The sequence below is a fragment of the Buteo buteo genome, chromosome 20 (assembly GCF_964188355.1).
Source record: "Buteo buteo chromosome 20, bButBut1.hap1.1, whole genome shotgun sequence".
In the NCBI taxonomy this organism is placed as follows: Eukaryota; Metazoa; Chordata; class Aves; order Accipitriformes; family Accipitridae; genus Buteo; species Buteo buteo.
The window spans coordinates 2,329,371-2,353,571 of NC_134190.1; the positions used below are offsets into that span (position 1 = coordinate 2,329,371).

A 24,201-nucleotide genomic window follows, 5' to 3' on the forward strand; every position below is an offset into this window, starting at 1 on the left:
CCTATGGAACAAGAGGGTTTGCTATCACAAATAGTTTTCTGTCTTTTCAGGAATCTTTCTGTATAAATAGCCTATGAATATTTGCGAAGCTGGACGCTCTGAAGCTATCATTCAATTTCACTCGGCATTTGTTCATGGAGCATTTGTGATGAGTCTTTGCGGAACACAATGCTTACGGAATTAAATTGTTTAGTGCAAAGGAATTAGTGTTCTGACTTCATTTCCAGGTTCCACGTATGGGCACTTTTATTGGTGTGTACCTGCCCTGCTTGCAAAACATCTTGGGAGTTATCCTTTTCCTACGTTTAACATGGATTGTGGGAACAGCTGGAGTTCTTGAGTCTTTCATCATTGTGTTCATGTGTTGTGCTTGTGTAAGTTAACCCTTTTCTTTACTTTTGGCCAAATCTTCTGTTACAAGAGTACTGCTGCCTTCTAATATATGAGTAGTAGAGAAAGATTTCTCCAGAGTGATTAAATATCAGTGCAATTAAGAAACATGGTGTGTATATGTATACATATATATGCACTGAGTGTCACATGTCATTCTAGCCTGTATGGAGCTTCTCTTGAGTTGATCACAGTAATCTTTTGTTTGAAGTATTATACGAATTTTATTAAATAAACTTTTAGCAAATACTTAATGGTTTACATTGACATCTGAACTGTTCTGCTTTTCACAATTTCAGAACAAACTGAAATATGAACTACAAATCAATCCACAGCATTAGGTCCATAAATTAATATTTTGGAATGTGAGACCACTAGTAGATGATATTGTTATAACAATGACACTTGATCAGTTTGTCACTATTTAATTGGAATAATGAACATCTCCTTTTGAGTATATTCAGTGGTCTGTGTTCTTCCAGTTCTTTTTAAAGACTGTTTCAAACATCTAAATTAACTGAATCTTCTATTGAAAAATTTAGTACTTAATTTACATTGATATCCCTGACCAAGGAATCATTGTTGGTTGCTGTAACATCTTTATTAAAAAAATGAAACTAAAGGATTATTTATTTATTTATTTATTTGATAACTTTTTTTGAAAGATGGGGCAAGACACTTTCAGTATTTTAAACTTCCTCTATTTCATCTTTCCACAGACTATGCTAACTGCAATTTCAATGAGTGCAATAGCAACAAATGGTGTAGTTCCAGGTAATGAAGAATTTTATCTTAAACCATGAATGGTCAAATTATAGAAGTTTAAAGCTGGGATAAGAAATTAACTGTGGTCTGAGATATCAGAAGTAACTCTCTTGTGTCAAGTGCATATTTCCTTTTAACTGATTTATAAATGACTTTTTAAGGTGAGATGCAATCTTTTAACTGGACCTTCTGGGAGTTACAAACTGTAGCACATTTTTGCCATCAATCATTTGATTCTCTCTGAATGAAAGATAAGATGTTATAATTTGAACTAATGTAGACTTGTCTTCATGCAAAGCAGGTTTCTTTACAAACTGAAAAATAAGGCTGCTTTTTTTTTTTTCCTGAATTTGCCTAGACTCCATTTTTAAACACTGGAGCTAGTTATGTTGTTTTCTGCAAGAATAACAGCCAGTCTGCTGGCAGAAATCTTTTTCTGTACAAGCGCTCTAGGTTATGCTCATCTCCTTAAAATTTCAGGATAAATAGATGAACTTGTTCCTCTTCAATTATGAAGCCATTTTTTTTGATGCAAAATCAGTTAGTCTTTGAAGCTCTTATCCTTTTCAGTTTCTCAACTAATTAATTGATAATACTGGTGTTCAGACATTGCTATGAACTCTGAACAGTTTACCTAATGAAGCCAGAAAAATTCCTCACTTGTAGAGCTTCTCCAGCTTAGTACTGGGTTCCAGAACTGATGCATAAGTTGTTGGGCAAAAGTAAATGCTACAACTTCTGCAGGATATAGAATAATCTCATTTCATGGATACAGTATCATGTATGAAATATAAATACAATAGAAAATTTTGTTTCAAATACTTATATTTTATAATGGAATGTAGTTATTCTTCTGTGTCCAGATAACTAAAATGTTCTGCTCTTTTCCTTCTCATATTTTTAAAGTTCATTGTAAAGGATTTACTTAACATCTGAGTGTCACGGAAATCTTTGAAGGTGGCAGTTCTTACACTAGACAGGTCTTCATTTTCACCTTTTTTTTTTTTGTGTGTGTTCGTGTCAGTTTCTTAGAGAAATGCTTCTTCTGCTGGAATATATGGAGGAGGCAGAAAGCACAGATAGGAACCTAGGATTGAAAGAGACCTTCTGAGCAGCAGGATCTTGTCTCTTGCCATTACATGCAACAGCATTATATTTAGTAAAAGGATTGGTGATGCATCATAAATTTTGTTAGTTTCTCATTTGTTCGTATTGAAAAGCAGTTTGACTTGTGTGCAGACTAATTTTATACAAGGCTGGTGTATATTTATTTTAAATAAAGTGCTTCCTTTCTCTGTCTCTTCTTTCTTCCTCACTTGTCATGAGTGGGACAAACATGAATTTAAGAGAAGATGGGAGAGGGAACCAGAGAGGAGTGTGCCTTGAGGGGGTTGGGGGGAAGTTTAGATAAAGAGCCTGAAACTTGGAGACTTACTGAAAGGGAAACTCTATGGTGGAAATGGGGGAGAAGGGGTAGCTTATGACTTAAAGAAAGATGATGCATGTATATGGGAAACATGAGTGAGAAGAAATGAAAAATTCAGGGGCAAAGTGAATAGTACAAGCGAGTAGACAAGAAAAAGCAATCCCTACCTAACACTTTTAAGTGGTACTGAAAAAAATGCCTGTAGTGAAAGTGGTAATGGTTTCACATACAGCAAAGAAAAACAATGCGTATTAGTGAGACAAATTCTACTTTGTCGCTATCTCATAAAGAAATTATTCTGGAAGTTTGTTTGATTGTAAACAGCTTGAGGTTAGAAACTAAAGGTTGATTCACATCTTTTTATACCTCTATACCCTTTTCTTAATTTTAGATTGTTTAGCTTCTGGATTTTTTTCCTCTTTTTCCTTTGTGTTTACTCTCTGTTCCCCAGAAAATGCACATGGGGATATTCGCTTTGAAACATACTTTCTAACTGCCTCATTGGTATAGACATTGAATACAGTTTTGGTATGAACATTTCAATGGAGATGCATGATTATGTTGATTGCATGATTCAGATTTTTGTTCTCTACTGCTGTCCTTAATCTGAAGGGCTGGAGTCTTTTTTTTGGTTAAATTCACAGCTGGAGGCTCTTACTACATGATTTCAAGATCTTTAGGGCCAGAGTTTGGTGGAGCAGTGGGACTTTGTTTCTACTTGGGTACAACCTTTGCAGGAGCAATGTACATTCTTGGTACCATTGAAATTTTATTGGTAAGTACTAGTTTCTCTTAAGATTAAATGTACTTGGGTTGTTTTGGGAAATTGCTGAGGAAGGCACTTGGCCTAAAATGCATTCTAGTTTGATTTTTAATGTTTTGATACTATATTTCCAATGTGTCAATATTTACTCTTATTCTACTTACGACTATTTGAAAAAGTTAAAAAAATTCTGATCATCAATGTAAAAATAAATTAAAGGCTGTTTGATGTAAGTTTGTTGTACTTAAAGTAGGAACCAAACAGAATTTGGTAACTGACACTTACTAATTTGTACCAGATACAATATATCTGTTGTCACCTTTTTATAACATGTTCTGAATACCAAATGTCCCATAAATTACGCCTGTGCTACTGTACACCTACAGAGTTGCGAGGAAAACTATATTAATTTTAGTAAGACATACCTAAAACTCCAAAACTAAAGGTATAGGACCAAACCGGATATATATGTACTGGATATTAAAAATAAATAGGAAATATTTCAGTAGATCTTGCAGAAAAGAACATCAGATCAACAGGTAGACTTTGGAGACGTGTTAAGATTTAATTCAGTGATTTTTGTACCAGCTTAAAACTGCAACTTTTGTATCAAAAATGACAAAAAAATGCCACAAGAAATAGTGCAGTCCTTAGTGAAATGTCACATTAGATTGCAGATTAAATCATAGTTGACAATGCCTATTTTCAGGGCTTCTGAAATGTCATTGGGATTTAGCGATGCTAAGTCAGTTACTTTAGTTTAAAAAAATAGTTTATTTACAAATCTGAAGGAATTGATTTCTTCTTTAAATGTTAGTCTGCATATGTTCATGGTGCACCACAGCAAACTTACAAAAAGGTTTGATTCCTCTATTATGCTGCTTTTGTGTTGTATGTCCTCCTCTCTTTCCAAACAAAAATGCGCAGATGCACGTAGCGCTTTCTTTAGCTCACCTTAGACTAGGAATTGAAAAACTAAAGATTCCATCTTGAGAGTCAGTTTATCTTTTTTTTTTGCTTTGGAGTCTCCCTTTTCTTCAACTCTGACGGAAGTCTTACTCATTTTTTTTCTTTCATCTAACACAAGAAGAAGTTGGTTCCTTTCCTTGTAACTTTGACAAGTTTTAACAAGGATGTGGATTTCATGGTATTACCCATCCTTTGTCTTTTCAACTTTTTTTTTGGTGGTCTTGCTGTAACTTCTCAATATAGATCTTCTTTCATTTTTCCCAGGCTGTATGCCTTTGAACCCTGAATCCTTTAGTGAGCTCTTCAGGGGAGCTTCCACTTACTCTGTATCTACCAGAATTAATTTTCCATTTTACTGTTCTAGTTTTGAGATCATGACTATAGATTTTTAAATCTGGCAACTACTTTATAGTAAGCAATCAACACAACTAGGTGGCTCTACATTTCTGTAGGAAGAGCTGCTTACTCTAGGTAAGTATGGCATAAGTCCTTTTAAGCTATGTTTTCTTAAGCTCTAGGAGGACTCCTCTCCTTCTTCCAAATGAAAGTCTGTGGGCTTGATGTCAGACAAGCATTCCCAGGATAACTCACAGAAACTTTTCAGCTTCTACAACGCTTGGCACTGCCATGTGCACGGGGGAAAGCTGCTGCCCAATGAAAGGTTATGGAGAACGTGAAGGGCCTATCTCCTATGAGGCAGGACTTGAGAATCTGTCCCGCTTCCTCCTTTTCAGCCTACTGGCTTTGAAATTTCATATTCCTGTACAGATGCTGTGGAAGACTGCCTGTATGGCAGTGGCCCAGCTACTGTGGCTTGGCCTCATCCAGGAGCGACCAGACACTTACTGGTCATCATATGGGGACTGTGCAGATATGCACAGGAGGTATTCAGAATTCCTCCTTGTTACTTACTATGACTCATGTCATAAATTCAAAAAAGCCTGGATTTGAAATTGGAGGTAGTCCTCACTCACTACTGCTAGCTTATGAGATCTGATCTATATTAACAACACTAGCACGTGTCACGTTGTGGATTGGATTTGGTACACCGTTCTGCCTACTCAAGAGTCATGCTGGTTTTATGTATTGCTAGTAAACATGTATGGGGTTCAGCTATGGAAATCAAAGTTAAAAAACTCCAAGGATGTCATATCTGGCAGAAGACCTCAGAACAGACCCCTGTCATAGCCACAAGGCACAAGTATTGATTTTTTTTTTTTTTTTTTTCCCTCCACTGGGACATGGATTATTTGGAGGGGCAGAAATCAGACATCTGCCTTTGGCTTTCCCCAGCAAAGGCGATGAACAGCAGGGCAACAAAGTGCACAAGAAAACCTTCTGGAGTACCTCCATACAGAGCCTGATATTTCTGTGACATCACAATGTAGGATTTCCTAACAATATGTAAATACTCTATCTGTAATCAGTTTTTCTTTTTACTTTTTTTGTTTTCTTCCATGGTGATGTGACAATTTTCATCTCCTCTAGCATTCTAGTATATATTAATTTACTAGATTAAAATTTATTTTAAGATTAATTTAATTAATTTAATCTAAATTAATTACATTTTTTTAAAAAAAAATCTAGTAAAGAATTGCCTATGTCTGTTTTGGGATTCTGGTTTGGAACATATCAAGATAGCCTCCTGCTCAGTTTCTTCCTGCCTTTAGAAGTTAAATTATTTAAGTATAGTCAGTTTAGCAGTTGTTCTAAAGGAGTGGAGGTGCCTCAAGCCCCAATACTCCCCTAATAGCTGAGCAGAGATTTTTTTTTTGTAAAAGTGTTAAAAGAAGATAAAGATATCTTTATCGTGTAGTACACAAATGTCTCAGAACTATAGGTCAGAGTTTGTCTTTTCATTTGCATTTATCAGTATAAGTCCTATAAGCTGTGTTTCCAACTTCTTTTCAGGTAGAATCCAGAACAAAATTGCATGAAATTGATATCTGTAAGAGAATTCTATTTGAAATTACAGTAGTTTAACTTGTCTGTTTTAGCACAGGACTAAACTTTGTGACACTACTTTTAAATTGTGCTATTGCAAGTTCAGATTAAAAATTCAGGTAAACTCACCATAAAAAATGTTCAAGGTACAATCCTTAAGGTATCTCTGAATTTTATGAAATATAGTGCAGGGACTATAGTACTGAAAACACTTTCAGTTTTTTATTATGGTTCTGTTTGACTCTTCATATTTTGATTCAATCAATGGAATTATTAATCAGCAAATACTTCAGCTATATCTGGTTTGAGCTAGTTTTGGGGGTTGGGTTTTTACTTTTAATTTTTGTCAGTAACCTTGCCCCTGCCCCTGCTGCCCTGGGTCCTTAGTAGTTTTTCGTGTCTGGCAGAGATGTGAATTTGAGGAGTGGAAACTCTTGAAGGGGAGAGAAGAAGCTGGATCAAAACCAGTAACTCATTCTCAAAACTTGTTTTTCTTCATCCCCACCTCCCCCTTCCTTTTACCTCTACACTTTCTAAATGCCCATGTCATCTGGTTGAACTGGTTTGTGAAAGAATAAAACCGATACTGTAATAGAAGTTTAGATTTTGAAGTAAATGATTTCTTAATAAAATGTTTGTTATTACATGAATGATAGTTTGCCATATCTCTTGCAGACCTACATTTCTCCAAGCGCTGCTATATTTAAAGCAGAAGAGGTTGGTGAAGAAACAGAGGCTATGCTGAACAACATGAGAGTTTATGGAACATGTATCATCATTCTGATGGCCATAGTAGTGTTTGTGGGAGTAAAGTATGTCAACAAGCTTGCACTAGTCTTCCTTGCCTGTGTGATTCTCTCCATTATTGCCATATATGCTGGAGTTATTAAGACTGCTTTTGACCCACCTGACTTTCCGTAAGTACAATATCTTTAAGTAGTGTGGGACATTTAAAAAAAAAAAAAGTGGGGGGAGGGAATACCTACTGTAACCATTTCACTTTTTAAGCTAAACTTCAAAATACAAGCACGTTGGCTTCAGTGGTAGGTTTTATGTGTTTTAGGCAACTATGTGCTCATTTGTTATTCTGAGTTACCTATCTGAATCTTTCTCTCATTGTTTGTAAGACATGATACTCTGGAAAAATGTTCTTTCGTGCTTAAAGTTACTGGCCATTATTTTATCCACACCTAAAGAACAGGAAGGTAGTTTTTACTGACAGTAAATATAGCTGCTTTAGCTAAAGAATTAAACTAAAAACCTATAGAATAAAGTAAAAACTTCAAGGAAATGTTGTAGCTATGAACGATAGTTATGAAAGAAACATACTTTCAAACTTTCTTTGTCATGAGGAAACTTTTGAAACTTCCATTTCTCCCTACTTAAAAGGGAGACATTGCAGTGTTAAATTCATTTATGTTTGTGAAGGCTTTCTACCTTCTTGTTAATAAAATAAAATCTTATTGTTGTCAGACATGGCATATTGCTTCTCAACACCATTAGCTTGTACCTCTCTTAGCTCACTAAGAATTACTTCTTCTGTCCAGTTACTAGATGCATTTTTGTGCGTCTTTTTTTGTTTGGAGAGAAAACAAAATGATACTGCTCAACACATTAGCAGAATAGCCTGGTAACTTTTGTTATGAAGTGCCATCTGTTATGCAGGACTGAAGTTATCCTTTGCTGTATGATCGTTACATATTCCATAGTACTTTGAAATGTTGATGGTTGCGTTACGAACTGAGCATTAAAGCAGTGTTTGTGGACTGTGCTGTAAAATGATACCAAGTCTTCTATTAGAAAAATAGATGTGTTCAAAACTGACATTTTTCTGAAGAAAACTTGAATTTCTAAGAAACTGTAGCTTCTAGTAGGGAAGTATTTAACTGTTTTAGTCACCTATATAGGTAAAAGAGGGTTTATCTGAATATGTAACTTAGGTAAGTCTTATTACCAAGTTCCTGGAAACCTTATCTATGGCTGCTACTGTGTTGTATTATTGTTTTGGGAAAAAAAGATAATAAAGAAAGGTTATCTTCCAATAAATATAATTGTTCACATTTTGGCCAGTCTGCCTCAAAATGAGAAACTCAAGTGTGGTTTTATATTACAGTAAAGCTGATCTGGTGGTGAGCTGGTCACCAAAAAGACCAACTTCCACTCAGCTGGTTAGTTAGGTTGGCATCACTAACCTCCGTTAGGTTTGGCCATTGTATAGATGGTAAAATAGTTTACCTCATGATTTCCCAGTTGAATCAAACTGGAAGAAGTTTCCATGGGTTGAATCAACTCACCCTGCTGCTATAGGGTCATCAAATCAATAGCAATTAAAAGGAAAAATGAACAAGGCAAGTGGCAAGAAGATCTTTTTAGCAGCAGCTTTCTGTTAAATCCGCTCAATTTCCATGTGATGCCATACCCTGAAGCTGTACTGGTGTCCTGTACTCTTCTCGAGGCGTCTACTCTTAACTGCTGTCAGAAACAGGACATTGTACTAGGTCAATATTTTGCTTGGCTTAGTATACTTGTTCTAATGCCGAGTGGTATGTTTTTACTGTTTTGTTATCAGCTGCTTAACTGAGCTCCTTTAGAAGAATTAGATGTGTACTATGTGTTCTTTGACATATCTGCTTAACATGAATGTTTTATTTGATGTTCCTTCTTTTGTCTTCATAGATACTATACATAATTTCATTATTAAGCAAGCCTGGAATAGATATCTCCTAAATATGTTTTGTGTAGCTTAGCAAAGAAATGTTCCTAGACCCTTAATATTCTTTGCTGTTAGGAATTTGCTTTTTGCAAACTGTTCTGAGTTTTCTAATTTTCTTTCATTTCTGAGTGTTTTAATTGCTTCCTGCTATGTGATTCTTTAATTTGTACTCCCATCAATGTTTTTAAATTTTGCTGTTTAACCCTCCTGGTTTATTACCTACATTTTGGATTTTAATATTTTTGAGGGCCATCTACAATATTTATTTGCTAGAAAAGGGCATGACATACTTGCTTAATCTTACTTCTGTATTTTCTTGGTCAGGCTCATCGTTACATTAAGTATTACTTAATTTCACTTCTTTCTTGTAGGACTGAATGAGTCATGATCTTTGTTATTTAGTGGCCAAGCTGCTTAAGTTGATTGTATTTTCCAAAGAATAAATCACAAGGCAAAATAGCTATTAATACATTAAAGTAGAAATGTTTGAACAGTGGTTTAAAGATTACTGATTATAGTTTTATATGCAGAGACTATGTACTGTTTTAGTAGATGTAGTACAGGCTATAAGATAGGTACTATAAATAACAAGTTTCTGAAGAAGTCTAATGGACAAAAAATGGTTTAATGCACAACACTATATTGAAGGATCACTGTTTTTATTTTTTTGTTTATAGTATCTGTCTCCTTGGAAACCGTACTTTGTCAAAACGCAGCTTTGATGTCTGTGCCAAATTTACTGAAAGTAACAATGAAACAAAGACTACAACTTTGTGGCGCCTCTTCTGTGATAGTTCTTTGCTTAATGCTACATGTGATGACTACTTTAGTCTCAATAATGTAACAGAAATTCAAGGGATTCCAGGAATAATGAGTGGAGTTCTAGCTGGTAAGTTGGAAAGTGCAGTGATTTAAAAATTTTTGGACATTAATTTGACCTGTAGCTGTTCAGTAATGTAGTGGTCTAGCCTGTAACTACTTCTGTAGCTTTAGTCTGTTTGTGTGAAAGATTGCTACCTGGAGCATGCTTCCTCCTATAAAGTTTCCATCTGGTTTTAGAAGCTTAGTATCAAATGCTGTAATTTGGGGGTTATTGGAGTTTTATAGGCAGTCTTTCAAAAGCCATTGTTCTATCAAAAAAAAAAAAGTAGGAAAGTGTTTATCACAGCTCACTTTTCTTTTTTAAAGGGTTTAGCTCTTTTGTATGCTAAATCCACTTATTTCAGTAAGCTCTTCATGAATACATTCTCAAGCTCTCCTGAGGGAAAACTTGTTTCCAATTTACAGGTGGTACATTGAGGAATGAAGTTCTGTAGCTTGTCGAGTGCGATATATCAAGTTAGTGATGAGTTTGGAGAAAAGCAGTCTTCCTAGCTCTCAGTCTAGTATTTGGACAGGAGATGTTCCACAAAGTGTATAGATTTTCTTCTGTTTACATTCCTGTATGGTTATGGCAGCTTGGGATTCCAATTGCACTGGCTCATAAGATTAATTTTGGACATGTAATGGATTGTATTGTATACAAGCAAAGAATGTTTTCAGGGATGAAATGCATGTTCTGATACCTCTCCCCTGCTTCCCCTTAAAATAAAGTTTGATTTATATAAATAGGCATCTCTACATAGGGACACTAGGCAATCACTACTGCTATAGTAATTTAGTTTAAAATATCAAATATAAAGTGTACAAATACATAAAAAGATATTAAATGAAGCATAAGCTTCTCTGAATCTAAATTTGTATCTTTAAAAAAAAAAATCACTCCATTTCCTCAATGAAAAATAAAATTCTTTTCGATTGAAATGTTTGCTACAAGAAATGAGACCTAGGGTTTTTACAATGCATTTTATAATTTACCACATGCATATCTACAACTTTTCCTGAATGTTTTTACGTTTCCTGCCCCAGCTCAGAAGACAACTGTGTTCTCATTTTTTTTGCTACAGAGTAAACTGCTGGTTTGCTTTTGGAGGTTTCAGGCTGAATACCAATTTTTCTTTTGGAAAAATGTGCTTTGGTTGTGTTCACTGATTAACATTTCTTTGAACTAGCACTACTATATAGAAGTGCTTTTCACTATCCTAGTGTCATGTAATACTAAGACCAAATTAAGTGGATTGCCTGTCCTGCTTGCTGAGTGTGAGCTCACGTTCTGATACCTGATGTAAACTTGAACTTGACTGGCAAAGATTTCTCAAGGAGAATTTTCTTCTGCTGGTGGCATATGTTCTGCTCTGTGTGAAGACTTTGCAGCTGCAGATTTTGCACATTTAAGTCTCTTGAGCTGTGGCTGGGAATGCTCAGTTATCACACCTGGGTGTTTCAGGAAACGTGTGCCAAGTCCTCACACCATTTACTGGGCACTTGCATACAGTACGTCTTACACACCTTCCATGAATGCTGTCCTAACAATGATAAATCATTCTACAAATAGCTAACCGAACACACCCATGAATGTGGACCTCATAATAGCGAAGTAATTCTGGAAATAGCTTTAATCAACATTGTTCTGATTCATGGTAGCATGTTGTTGGGTTAGATACACTGTACCACACCTTGTTTATGTGTCCCTAAATGTTCCTAGAGGAGCCTCTGCAGCCCATGAATGGTCCTAGAAAGGAAACCTACCTCCCCACAAATGTCCGGATGCTTCTGAAAAGTGACTCTCTTTCCTCACTCTAACTTTCAAGTCCACTTGGATTCTTACTTTTGGGAAAAATGAGCACAGGGAATTAGTGTAACAAAGCTCTGTGTGACATCTTATGAAAGGAGAAAGTGAGTTCTGTTTTACAAAATCTCTAAGCTGATTTTACCCGCTCATGCTGGCATAAACACTTCCACAATAAGAGTTGTATGCATTGGAGTGCTTGGGCCATTGTCACTTCTGTGTCATACTGAATAAAGGACATAAGCTGTTGAGTCCTCATTCAGTATTTAGTGGTTTTGATTGGCAGTGACAAACTGATTTTTGGACTTTCTTTTTATGCTTCATAAGGCGTGGATGCTAATTTGGAGATCTTGTCTATATGTCACTTACCAAATCTTTGTTAAAATTCCTGAAACTTAAAAAAAAAAAACCACGAGAATTTTAAGTCGTCTTTTTTATGGCTTCAGTCTTATCTCTGGATCAGTTTGTTATTCCTCTTCATTTGAATGAACTAAGACACATAGCATTCTGTAGCAATTAATACTTACTTTCCTTTTAATCTTTGTTCTTCTGTCTCTTATGTTTCTCATGCATGCTTCCATACATGCTTACCAATTGTAAGATTTCTGTTACAAATTTGGGTAGGAGTACCCTATCTTTGGCCACTTATGGAGATTCAGAGTCAATCTCCTGTTGTGCTCAAGGTAACCTTTTGCTATTGTGAAGGATTAGAATACTGTACCTAATTTACTGAATTGTACTGGATGGCTGAAAATTGGCTATCAGATCCATCATCGTGGTGGTCCGTGGGAATTGTTTATTTCTGTGGTGTAAAATCCTTTGGCTCTTTGACAGAGAGGGAGAGTATCTACTTTGTTTCCTCATGCAAGATAAGACAACTTTTCTCATTTTAAAATAAGAATCAGTGTTGGATGTTCTCACTATCTTGTCAAGGGGCACAACAGTGTTTCCACAAATGTAAGCTCTCAAAAGCTACTGGTTCTTTGACCAGCCAATCTTCATCAAACAAGCATTCTTACTTTTGGGGGGAATTTGAGCCACATTCTGCTGGTTTTTGCTTGCTTTGGGTTTTTTTGCTTATCACTTCTTTTCTGGAGTCTGGTTACTCTGCTTTTGTCATCATGTGGAATACCTTTGCCATGAACAGCTGAGTCCTGAACTGTTGTCCAGGGTTATCCTGTACACCAGGTCTCAAAGAACTCAAGTTACTGCTAAGTAGCATTTCTTTTTTGATGTGCTCCTCAAAATATAAGAACAAGAAATATGAATATATGCTAAGATTGCTTGAACCTGGAGATAATAGTTTCCTTATTTTTTTTCACAATAAATCCTGATAATACATTGCACAGACATATGGATGTAAGTGGACATTCTTAGAAATACATTAGAATTTAATTCTTTAACTAAATCTTTCTTTAATGGAAAAGAAAATCTTGTATGACACATCTTCTACACTACTGCATTTCCACTGGCATACAGTGGGAATGTCCACAAGTTACAATTGGTATTGATCGTATTGATGCTGCATTCTTGGCTTTGTAAGGAAACGTTGGGAAATGTCATAATTTTTTTGTAAGAAAAGCCATCTGATTCATAAAACTATTGTATTCTCACTAGTTGATATCCTGAAACAGAGAGATGACTCTGGCTCTTGTTTCCTCCCCCCTGCCTTGTAGATAATTTGTGGAGTGCCTATTCAGAAAAAGGATCAATAGTTGAGAAAAAAGATCAGCCATCAGTTGCTGGATCAGAAGACACAAAAATGGGTGGACTCCCTTATGTTTTTACAGATATCATGACCTACTTCACAATGCTTGTAGGGATTTATTTCCCATCTGTGACAGGTAGGTACAACTATTTTTCTTGAGTGAGGATGTGTACTTATAGCTGAAAAAAGATTATTTTGTGTGTGAATGTTTATTGATGACATGTGAGATTGCTAGTCTGTGTGTCCAAGTTTTATGTACCTAAAACTTTCTGGTATTAGAGAGACATAGCTGGCGACTGGTTATTTTAGGGGGTTATAGGACTTAAACAAGGAATCAGTTTAAGTGGTATTTTCTGTGTCTGGAAAGAAAACAAAAGTTCCGTGTGTCACTAAATGCTTATTCTCAAATAAGATGCATACCTTTATAATATTATAATCTTCAAATGCATGAGAGAACAGTTAAGTATTAAAATTGTTTCAAGTATTCAAGCCATGAGCCACCTGTGATTTGTTTATATAGCCAATATTTTTTTGCAACTGTAACTAGTAAAGGCTTTTTTTGTCAAGCTTAAAGGTAGATTAGTTGTATATAATTTCTGTCAGGTCACAGTTGACTGAAATAACCAAAGATACTTTAGAAGAAAAGTCACAGCTCAAGCAATTGTAATATGAAGTAATTTTTTCCTCCTGTCACAGCATGTGCCAGAAAAATTTTTTTTGTTCTCTTGTTAGATTCAAACAAGGATGTGTACATGTGGTTTCCTAGCCATTCTTCTTGTACTTCCTACCCACTCCTTTCTTTTTTGTTTCTATATTTTTATTTAGTTTATTGATTTGCTTGTATATCTTACTATGTATGGTCTGTTTAGTAGAAAGTTAGTGCATTTGGTCACACTGGCTAAAATTGCCAAATCTAATTAGTTTATAACATCCATCCCAACATTTTGCTGCTGCTTATATTTCCCCATTTAAAAAATTATTCTGAAGTGATATTTGAAAAATATTTTTTTCATTTTTATATCTGTCTCTTGAGCGTTCTGAAATTTGTTCAGCCAACAATGCGTGGTAACACAAATTTCTGAATAAAATGATGGTATAAATTGAGGATTTGTGCAGTATTATAATACATTTCTGTAGCCTGCTCCATTGGTAATGATGTGTTAGATCAGGCTTAAAGTTAAATGTTCCTATTCTAGTAGTTATTTACATGGAATTAGTATTAATTGTTTTTGACATATAAATTTGGTCTCTTTTTAAGGTATTATGGCAGGTTCAAACAGATCTGGAGATCTTAAGGATGCTCAGAAATCTATTCCTACTGGAACAATTTTGGCTATTTCAACCACGTCTTTTATTTGTATCCTTTATGCTGTAACTTTTTTTTTCTAGTGTGAGTTCTGTAGGTATAACAGTATAGTATTTTCATTGAAAAGTTGCCTGAGTATAAAATGAACGAAATCTAAACTGAAAATATTTTATAATTGTTTACAATATAATTTATAACTATTATTAAAATACCTCAAACTTTATTTGTATATAAAAATATTTATATATATATATTCCATATTCTACTAGTGCTTCAAATTCCAAGATCTAATTGATGTTTTTAGTTAAGTGATGTAGAGGGTTTTAGCATCATGCTTCAGCTGGCAGATTGCTTTGTTGTTATACTCAGTATAACCAGTGAAAATCTTAAAGCAAACTACGAGTGATAGAAATTGTTAGTCCTTCAATACCTAGAAGACACAGATGCTTATTTGTATGAGAAAATATCTGTTCTGTTGCATGATGTATGACCTGGCTAATTCCGATACTTCACAAATCAACTATGCATCAAAAGCAGTTGTAAAGACCATAAACTAAAAAGTTGTAGCAGGGAAAAATTAAAAATAAACAACTACAAAACAACCAGAACAAACAAAACACCACACACACACACACACACACACACACGTACACACACTTTGTTATCATGGACACTTTGATTTCATACCTGGGTGAAAAATGGTGTGTTTTCTCTTTCTATGTATATGATTATTTATAGTGTAATCTTCCTTCAGTCTTAGTAATAGATCTCTCCTGTATAGTGTTGTTCGGTGCCTGTATAGAAGGTGTGATATTAAGAGATAAGTAAGTTGTATTCAACTTCTAATTTTACAGGAAGTATGTGTGCTCATGCGTTATGTTAGTAGGACTTATTAATGGCTCTTCCAGGAAATATCTATGTCATATATTTTTCTTTTGCTTAGTTTAAAACTGGAGGGAAAGTCTATCTGTTAACCTGAGATAGCTGCAAAAACTGGTCAGGTTTATCGGCTGTATCCCTTCAAGAAGTAGAAGCAGAATCTAAAATAAATGTTTGAAGTAGAACTGTCCCTAGTAAGATGTTCCTGAGAAAGAAAATCATAGGTAGTGTTTGTGGGGGTAAGGGGAGTGGTATTACTTTGGGAGAAGTAATATGCTGCTGAGGAACAAAGACAGAAAGATTTTTTGACAGTTACGTGACAAGGAGAGTTCATGAGAGAGACTGCAATGCACAATCAGGCCTATAATTTCCACTGGATGTATGATTTATTTTTTGATTTAAGAGATCAGTTGTAGATCAGGACTCATGTAAGTTTTCACCCATGTTATTACCTGAGGGTATTTGAGGCACATTATGAAGCAAGAAGGGAATAAATGTAATGGAGATAAGCATGAATGGAATCTCCAGGTTTTGATAAATTTCTCCCTTAGGAGAAGTTGACTAAGATGAATCTGTTGGCAGGTTTCACATTCGTTTCCTTGCTGGTGTCTGGTTCTCTTTTCTAATAAGGTCCAAATTTGCTTTTGGTGATGAAGCAGTAGCATTAGGATATTGTTTGGAAGGGGATGGAGATGGTGTTGAGACAACTTATTTCAAAACACAGGCTTTTAGTCTAGAAGGAAAACCATAAGTTAAAAGATGGATTCTAATCAAAGCTAATACAAGAAGCAGCAGGGCATCGTTTTTACTTTAAAATGGTATTGCCGCATCAGTGAAATTCTCAATTTTCTTTTTCTTCAAAGTAAATATACAAACTAAATGAAGCAGACGTGTAAGAAACAGTAAATGAATTTTGAATTATAAATTAATGCAGAGCCAATATCTATAAACTCACATTTTTGAAAGTAACATATTTGAAATTTACTGGGGCAGGGTGGTAGAATTTTGCAAGCTGTGAGTGCAGGTGACCTGTCACTAGAGTAGGATGCATTTTAGCAAGAGCATTGAATCCATGTTCTTTCATTTACAATGCTGCCAGCATAACAGTAAAATGTATGGATTTTGGTCTGGTTTAAAGACTGTTTTGGGTTGTGGGGTTTTTTTCATTATGGATTGTCATATCTGCCATGAAGAAAAAGTAGGTTATACATCTTTCAGTGTTTGTCTTTCATCTTTTCAAGTTCCTACCCTGTGTTTAAAACCCAGGCATTAGAATTTGAATTGAGAATGAATGTGCAGCTGTGTAAATGTCATCGTAGAAACATAATATGGGTTTCTTCCTCCTATATTTTTAAAGAGTGTGGTTTCCCCTTTTTCCATCAGCCAAAAATAGTGTGTAGCCATGCATCCAAGCTTGGGCATATGCAAGAGTTTGAACACTGTCTTATTACATTAACCTGATTACTATGGTTTTTGACCCTGTTTAAGATCAGGTCTGAAAAAAGATAAAGCATTTAATTTGTCTTAGTCTGTAGCCTTTTCTTTTTTCTGGTGTTTGTTTTGAAAAAACCTGAAAACATTGGGGGGAAAAGAAGAAATTACGTTATCACATTGAAATAGTCTTGAAGTTGATTTTGGCTGCTTACTAACAAAACTAAGATGAACTACAAGAAGTTTACTTGTTTTTAAAACAAAAACATCAGGTTGAGGGTGGGGATGGGGCAGAGAGAGCCTTTTTGTAGTTTACCCAAGATGTCCATAAATGAACATAAAGTTAATTATCTTTTAAAAAAAAAAAAAAAAGTGGCATTGGATAGGACACTTGAGACTGTAATGAAACCTCTTCTTGACTTCTACCTGCTTGTTTGCCTAGTCACTTAAAAAATGCATCAGGCGGCACGATAGTCAGAAGGCATGTGGATAACTTGAGATGGTTGTGTCTAGTAGTTTCTCTTGTTACTTGTCCATGTCAGTGTCACACTATTAAAAGGAAAGGCTAATACTTTGGTTCGTGAATCTCCTGCATATGCCCCAGGGTATACCTGTATTACTTGTAGAACAGACTTCTGTAACCTAGTTCCTAGCAGTCACAAGGATCTAAAGGATGCATATGTAAATACTTTTCCTATTGCTATTAATTCTGTAAAGTTTGCCAAGATACCTGGTAATTGCTGCGTGTCTCCTTAGAGGCAGCACTTACAATGAATCAACTATAATATGTTTTCTTTAAAACAGCAGAATAAAAAGAAATTGGTTGGTTGGGAAATCCTATAGTGCATACTGTGACATGGTGTTTGTTGTTGAAAAGTGCTGTTGTCCAAAAGGATTGAAATGTGGGTACTGAAGCTATAGTAAAAGCTACTTTAATGCTTACTGAATTTTTTTATTTTTTTTTTTTCCTTCTCCCCCCTATTCCCTAAGGTTTGGAGAAGCAGTTGATGGAAATCTAGTGGTCGGTACACTGGCCTGGCCTTCTCCGTGGGTTATTGTGATCGGTTCGTTCTTTTCAACGTGCGGTGCTGGTCTTCAGAGTCTCACTGGTGCACCCCGTCTGTTGCAGGCCATTGCAAGAGATGGCATTGTACCATTTCTTCAAGTGAGATTTTTTTTTTCTTTACAGTACTTCAAATATGGCTTATATTTTGACAAAAAAATCGGGCATTAATTTTGCTATTCCTGTAGAACTGTGAGGAAAAGATTTGGGGCTTAGTTGTAATTGTGCACAATAACAGATCAAGCTATTGTAGGACAAAGTTTGAATGTGGATACTTCTGTGCAATACAATTTAATTATTTTTGTTCTTACACATAAAAGTTAGTGGTTCAAAACTGAGAATATAAGTCTTCTATAAGTGGAAATAAATAAACTAAGAAGCAACTAACAACTGAACTTCTTAATTCCAGGCTGTGCTTACGACTTGTATTTGTGAACAGAGTTGATTTAATCTCAATATGGAACTGCATGATACTTCTTGTATCACAGAGATACAATTCTAATTTTTATTCATTTTTGTAAGCTAAATTAAGTCAACAGAGATGTAACAATAGAATTATATCCCATGACTTGGAACATTAAGCTTGTTCCGACATCCCTGTGCATGTTTTTAAAAATAAATCAATCAGATTTTTCTCAAAGGAAGTGAGTAAGCTGGCAAACAGAAGAAAAGAGAGCTGTTGCTGGAAGATCTTTAATATAATTATTGGGCTGTATCTGCAAAAGCTAGACAACTAGACTTGAGTTAAAAATAAATAAATAAAATTCAAAAAGATGATAATGTCTAGAGAGCAAAGCTGTGATTTCTGTGGTGAAGTCTGGAGTTTGAAAGCCTACCTCCAATTGCCAAGAATAACATTGTGCTGTGCAACTGTTGGCTAACCTACCAAGAACAGGTTCAAGTATAAAAACCAGGATTATGTCTGAGTAACTATGAATATTTTGGGAACAGAGTTATGGCACAGTCATCAAATTTAGCACACAGAAAGAAACTGCAGATAGCTCTGACACTGAAGGTAGCTAGGGCTGAGTTTAGGAGACTAGGCTGTTCTATATGGAGAGAGTCCTGAGGGTGATTTGGAGCACTTGTTTGTGTTTATATATCTCTTTGAGAGGCTTATATAATTATTTTGATATAAGTTATATAACCAAACTTACGTTTGAGTCTTCCTTACTGTACCCACACTTATCTCTGGAGTCTCAATCAGATGTGTGCTCTAGGTCACTGTCTCACATCGGAGGTTCGTGTAGTACGTTATGTTAAAAATGGGCTATTATTACTCTTGGTGAATAACTTAAGAGTCTATTCAGAGATATCTATATCTTCAGTGAGTGCTAGGTATAGGATAGCAGCAGCTTGGTTCGGTGCCTGAGTTTGAGGGAAGCCTACAATGAGTCAAGACATTGATATGTGACTTGAGAAAATTCCTGAGCTAGGCTGTGCCTAGGACTATAATGAATGATGAGTTAGCTGGAGAATTTGTGTGGGGTTGGAGGGGGGAACATCTGAGGAGGAGGGAGATGTGCAGAATATGTGGGAATGGGAAAATGAGAGGAAAGGACTTGTGTGAAGAGGGGGAAGGAGTGCACAGGGAATGGGTTAGAGGTGGTGGTTGCAATAGCTGAGAAGCAAAGCAAAATGGAAGAGGTAACGCTAGTGGCTTTGCGGGGGTGGATTGTCTTTTGTGTGTTGTGGGGGGTTTTGTTAGTTTTTTTTTTAAAGGCAGATCATACTGCTGTTGCCAACACTTTTCTCAGTCTTTAATCGCTTGGTTCCCTTGCGCTGCTGCTGCTTCCATGGTCTGTCTGCGAGCGCCTAGTCTCAGTAGGGCTGTATCCTTGATGTTTTCTCTTAGGTCCTTCCTTCTCTTGGGCTGGAGGGGTGAACGGTCACTGGAAATGGACACTAGTATTGCTGCTAGGAGCAGGAGCCAGAAGGGTTAATGAATCAAGAAGTAAACAAGTTAAAAAGACAGCATTTGCTGCTTCTGCAGCCCCTCTGCTGCCGCAGCACTCGCAGCAGTGCTGCTGCTAGCAGGAAACGCAACTGCTGCGTCTCCCGTTCTGCTGGCGTGGGTGGCTCTGCACCTACGGTGTTGGCAGCTTGTTCCCTGAGAAAGTTGTAGCGCCATTCCCTTGGATTAGGAGCATCTTTTCCACCGGGGCGGAGAAAGATGATGAGGGTGTGCAAGAATACCAGACATGCTGCTGGTTTATTTCACAGCTGAGAGCAGCGGCGTGTTCCCTGACTTTCAAGACCTATACCTGTAACTGGAAATAAATACACTAAGTATCCTGGGTTGGGGGAACAGAATCATGATGGAGTTTGACTTGAGTGGGAAGGGGTTGTAATGCAATAAATTACAAATGCTGGGTTGTATTGAGAGAGACACAAACAAAAAATTTCACTTTTGTCTGAAGTAAAAATTTGGTACTTCCTGAGAGGGTGACAGTATGATTCCATCTTATCAGGGCTAGATTTCAAAGGAGTGAAGAATCAGAAGGAAAAAATTTACATGGTTTGGGAAGTGGGGGAAAGGGAATGCAGGAGAAGCAGGATGTTTGAAGAGCGATTTGAGACTTGAAAAGTGCTTGCAGTTTCAGAGTGATATAGCTGCTGCACGGACAATCAAAGAAATGAATGGAAGTAGATTAATATAGGGGCAAGAATGGGACATTTAAGAAAAAAACAGCATAAGCAGAAAAAAATTGCATTTTAGTATAAGGGAGGGAAGATTGATGGATGACAGAAAGCTAAGGGAAGGAGACAGTATGGAGAATGAGTGAGGTGAAGAACCTAGATATTTGGAAAGGAAGCCATTATGGAAAATGGGAGTGAGGGTTTAGTCTTTGTAAGTGTGTGGAGGAGAATAAATACGGCTGGAACTTCAGGTGAGGCATTTTGCCATCTATCACCAGTATAGCTGGATAGAATTATCCCCAAAGGAAATTACCACATGCAAAATTATTTTTGGCAGGACTCTGTGCAGGATAATAGGCTTGCCTTAGTCCTCTTTAAAGATAAATATTTAATGTTTGTAAGTACTGAGATGATGCCTTTTTTGTACGTTACAAAAAATACTGCCCTCAACTATATTAGCTTTTTATAGACTAAGCATAAATCTCTGATGCATGTGGCTTTGAAGTTACTTAAGACTATTTCAACAGCAACTGCAATAGTACTTTAACATTATGTAGTCATTGCTTATTTTAGTAAACATTTTTCATATTGGAAATGTGTGGGTTTGCAGTTTTGTGGCTTTTTGTAGTATAGATTGCTTCATTTTCTTTTAATGACTGTTTGTGATTCCAGTTAAAGCTAGTTTGTGATCTGCACCATATTTCATAACTGTATAATGAACAGCTTTCCCTAATCTTACTGTTTACTTGAATTGAACTAGGTATTTGGTCATGGAAAAGCAAATGGAGAACCAACTTGGGCTCTGCTCCTCACTGCTGGTATTTGTGAAATTGGAATTTTGATAGCCTCATTGGACAGTGTAGCACCAATTCTTTCAATGTAAGTATGAATGTGGTGGTTTGTGTTCTTAAGTTAAATAGCATTTTATTTTTAAATTAACTAGGTAATGATTTTTCTTTTTGAAACAATACATGCTAGCCTTTGTTTTGTAACAAGTTAGATTCCTTTTGATCCTGGAGATAATAGGAAACAACAAAATATTTTGGCTGGAACTAATTTCTAGGCACAAAACCTTTTTCCATGACAGAGTTGTTGAATACTGGTAAAAATATGTTCAACTTCTAAAAATCTGGATTTTAAAATAAAAATTCCTGCTATTTTAGCTCAAGTGCATCTAATAGAGACAGAGAAAACAATTTAATGTTTTAGGGTATGAACTGAACTTTGTTTTACTGACTTTGTGTTGGAAGTTTATCCCATGTGTTATGGGTTGAACCCAGTAGACAGCTCTGCTTCACCCAGGCGCTCACTCACTCCCCCCGCAGTGCGATGAGGGAGAGAATCGGAAAGATAAAAGTGAGAAAACATGGGTTGAGATAAAGACAGGTTAATAGGTAAAGCAAAAGCTCTGTGCACAAGCAAAGCAGAATAAGGAATTCATTCACTGTTGGTAGGCAGGTGTTTAACCATTTCCAGGAAAGCAGGGCTTCACCATGTGTCACAGTTACTTGGGAAAACAAACACCACGAAGTCCAAATGTCCCCCCTTCTTCCTCCTTTCCCTGAACTCTTACTGTTGAGCATGATGTCATATGTTATTGAAGATCCCTTTGGTCCATTGTGGTCAGCTGTGTTGCCTCCCCAAGACTATTTGCTGGCGGGACAGCAAAAAAAACCAGAGAAGGTCTTGATGCTGTGTGAGCACTGCTCAGCAACAGCTAAAACATCCCTGTGTTATCAACGCTGCATTGATTACAAATCCAGAACATAGCACCGTAGGAGCTACTATGAAGAAAATTAACTCTGTGCCAGCCAAAACCAGTACACCATGATTGTCAGTTGTTTGCTATGTTTTCTCTGAAATCTTTGTTTGAGGCTCTATATTATGCTAATACCATGTTTTGAGGCCTAATATTCTACAAATATTAATTTAATCTACGTCTTGTGTTCTTCTGGCTACTGTGAACACAGTGTAAAAGTTCCTACCCTTTTCTGGATTGTGTTTTAATGCAAATCTGTCTAGTTAATTCCTTATTGAAAAATGCTCTTTTTTTTTCTTAACAGGTTTTTCCTTATGTGCTATATGTTTGTAAATCTGGCTTGTGCAGTTCAGACTCTTTTACGAACTCCCAACTGGAGACCTCGTTTCAAGTATTACCATTGGTAGGGAATATTCCTTCATTCAGAAGCATTAAAACTAATTACACAGCCCTAAACTGTTGATTTTCTTGCAATAATAAAACAAAATCTCCTTTCTGATTTAAATGAGGTAGAGTATTCAGTGCATGAATAATCTTAGAACAGCAACATTTGTTTTCATATGTTTGGAATAAGGCTAGTAATAGCTGTGATCACAAAAACATGTGGCTAATGTAGAGGATTTGCAAAGGGGCTACAGGATGGCATTTTGATATTGCTTATAAGCTAAGATCTTCTGAAGATGTGAGAATGAAGATAAAAAAAACAAGCTGTATTTTATATATAGGTAAGGAGAATTGGTAAAAATGTTCAGGAAGGCTGATACAATTTTCATTTTAGTTATGAAAAAAATACACAAAACTAAAACAGGAAAACTAATTTAATATACATCAGTTGGCTCTTTAACAATATGATCACTGTTTTAAAAATATGTCATGCTTTGGACATTGCATTTGATAACTGAACTAAACAAGTAGATACTTGACAAAGTCAGTAAAGGTTAGGTATACAAAAAGTGTGGGTGTGGGTTTTTTGTTTATTTTTTTTTAAATGGCTTAAGAGTTCAAACATTTCAAACTAAGAGTGGGAAACTTTTTATTAATTTTTTTTTACTGAATGTCAAAAATACATGTTCGTTTAATTAACAGTAATTCTATTGAGACATTTTAGTGCTGAAATGCCTTGAGGACTAGAGCCTTTAGGAGATAAGCTGGCCTGATTCTAGGATGTAAGAGTTGCTTATTATTTTTTCTTTTAAAGAATTGAGTGAAAATGAAATGTCACAGGTTTAGCCCTGAAAAATCTTTTTGAATATGCTCAGTAGGCACTTACTAGTTTGGCACCTAAACCTCCAAAGACAGTGCCTGTCTTCCAGTCTATCACAGCAAACACCTAGTAGTATTTGCAACACCAAGGACGAAAATGGGGGATTGCTGTCTTTTTTTGTTTGCTTGGGTTTGTTTTGTTTTCTTTTCGGTTTTTGTTCCACCTCCCTTGAATAACCTGACTGTGGAAGAAGTATAGTAGAAGGTACAAAGTAGCTTAAAAGCTAAGGCAGGTGGATAAGATGGAGGGTAGCAAGAGGTACAGGATGGACCGTGGTGAGGAATTTAAAAGCAAAGGGTTGTGACATGGCGGCAGCAGCAGAGTTTGTAACCATTTGGCAACAATTCTTTTTTATGTTGTTCTCGGAGAGATCAGTGAGCCAACTGACTGACTGTGTGGCAACATAATAATTTCTAGCCAAAGCAAGTGTCGGAATGCTTGGCTATACTTGGGATGGAACTTTATTTTTTGAGTAAAAGTAGAGTCTTAGATTGGCTAAGTCAAGCATGAAAG

General features: G+C 36.0%; 1 protein-coding gene across 2 annotated transcripts in view; it reads left to right on the forward strand.

Annotated features, from left to right (window-relative positions):
- The window catches only part of SLC12A7 (solute carrier family 12 member 7), a 69,684-nt gene that overhangs the window by 22,863 nt on the left and 22,620 nt on the right, over positions 1 to 24,201 (forward strand). For both annotated transcript variants that reach the window (XM_075052355.1, XM_075052354.1), the window contains exons 4-14: positions 228 to 374; positions 1,110 to 1,164; positions 3,226 to 3,356; positions 6,933 to 7,174; positions 9,648 to 9,859; positions 13,315 to 13,482; positions 14,605 to 14,703; positions 15,419 to 15,476; positions 17,953 to 18,127; positions 21,426 to 21,544; positions 22,729 to 22,827. In XM_075052355.1, coding sequence (XP_074908456.1) covers positions 228 to 374; positions 1,110 to 1,164; positions 3,226 to 3,356; positions 6,933 to 7,174; positions 9,648 to 9,859; positions 13,315 to 13,482; positions 14,605 to 14,703; positions 15,419 to 15,476; positions 17,953 to 18,127; positions 21,426 to 21,544; positions 22,729 to 22,827 — 1,505 coding nt within the window. The remainder of the gene's footprint in view (positions 1 to 227; positions 375 to 1,109; positions 1,165 to 3,225; positions 3,357 to 6,932; positions 7,175 to 9,647; positions 9,860 to 13,314; positions 13,483 to 14,604; positions 14,704 to 15,418; positions 15,477 to 17,952; positions 18,128 to 21,425; positions 21,545 to 22,728; positions 22,828 to 24,201) is intronic.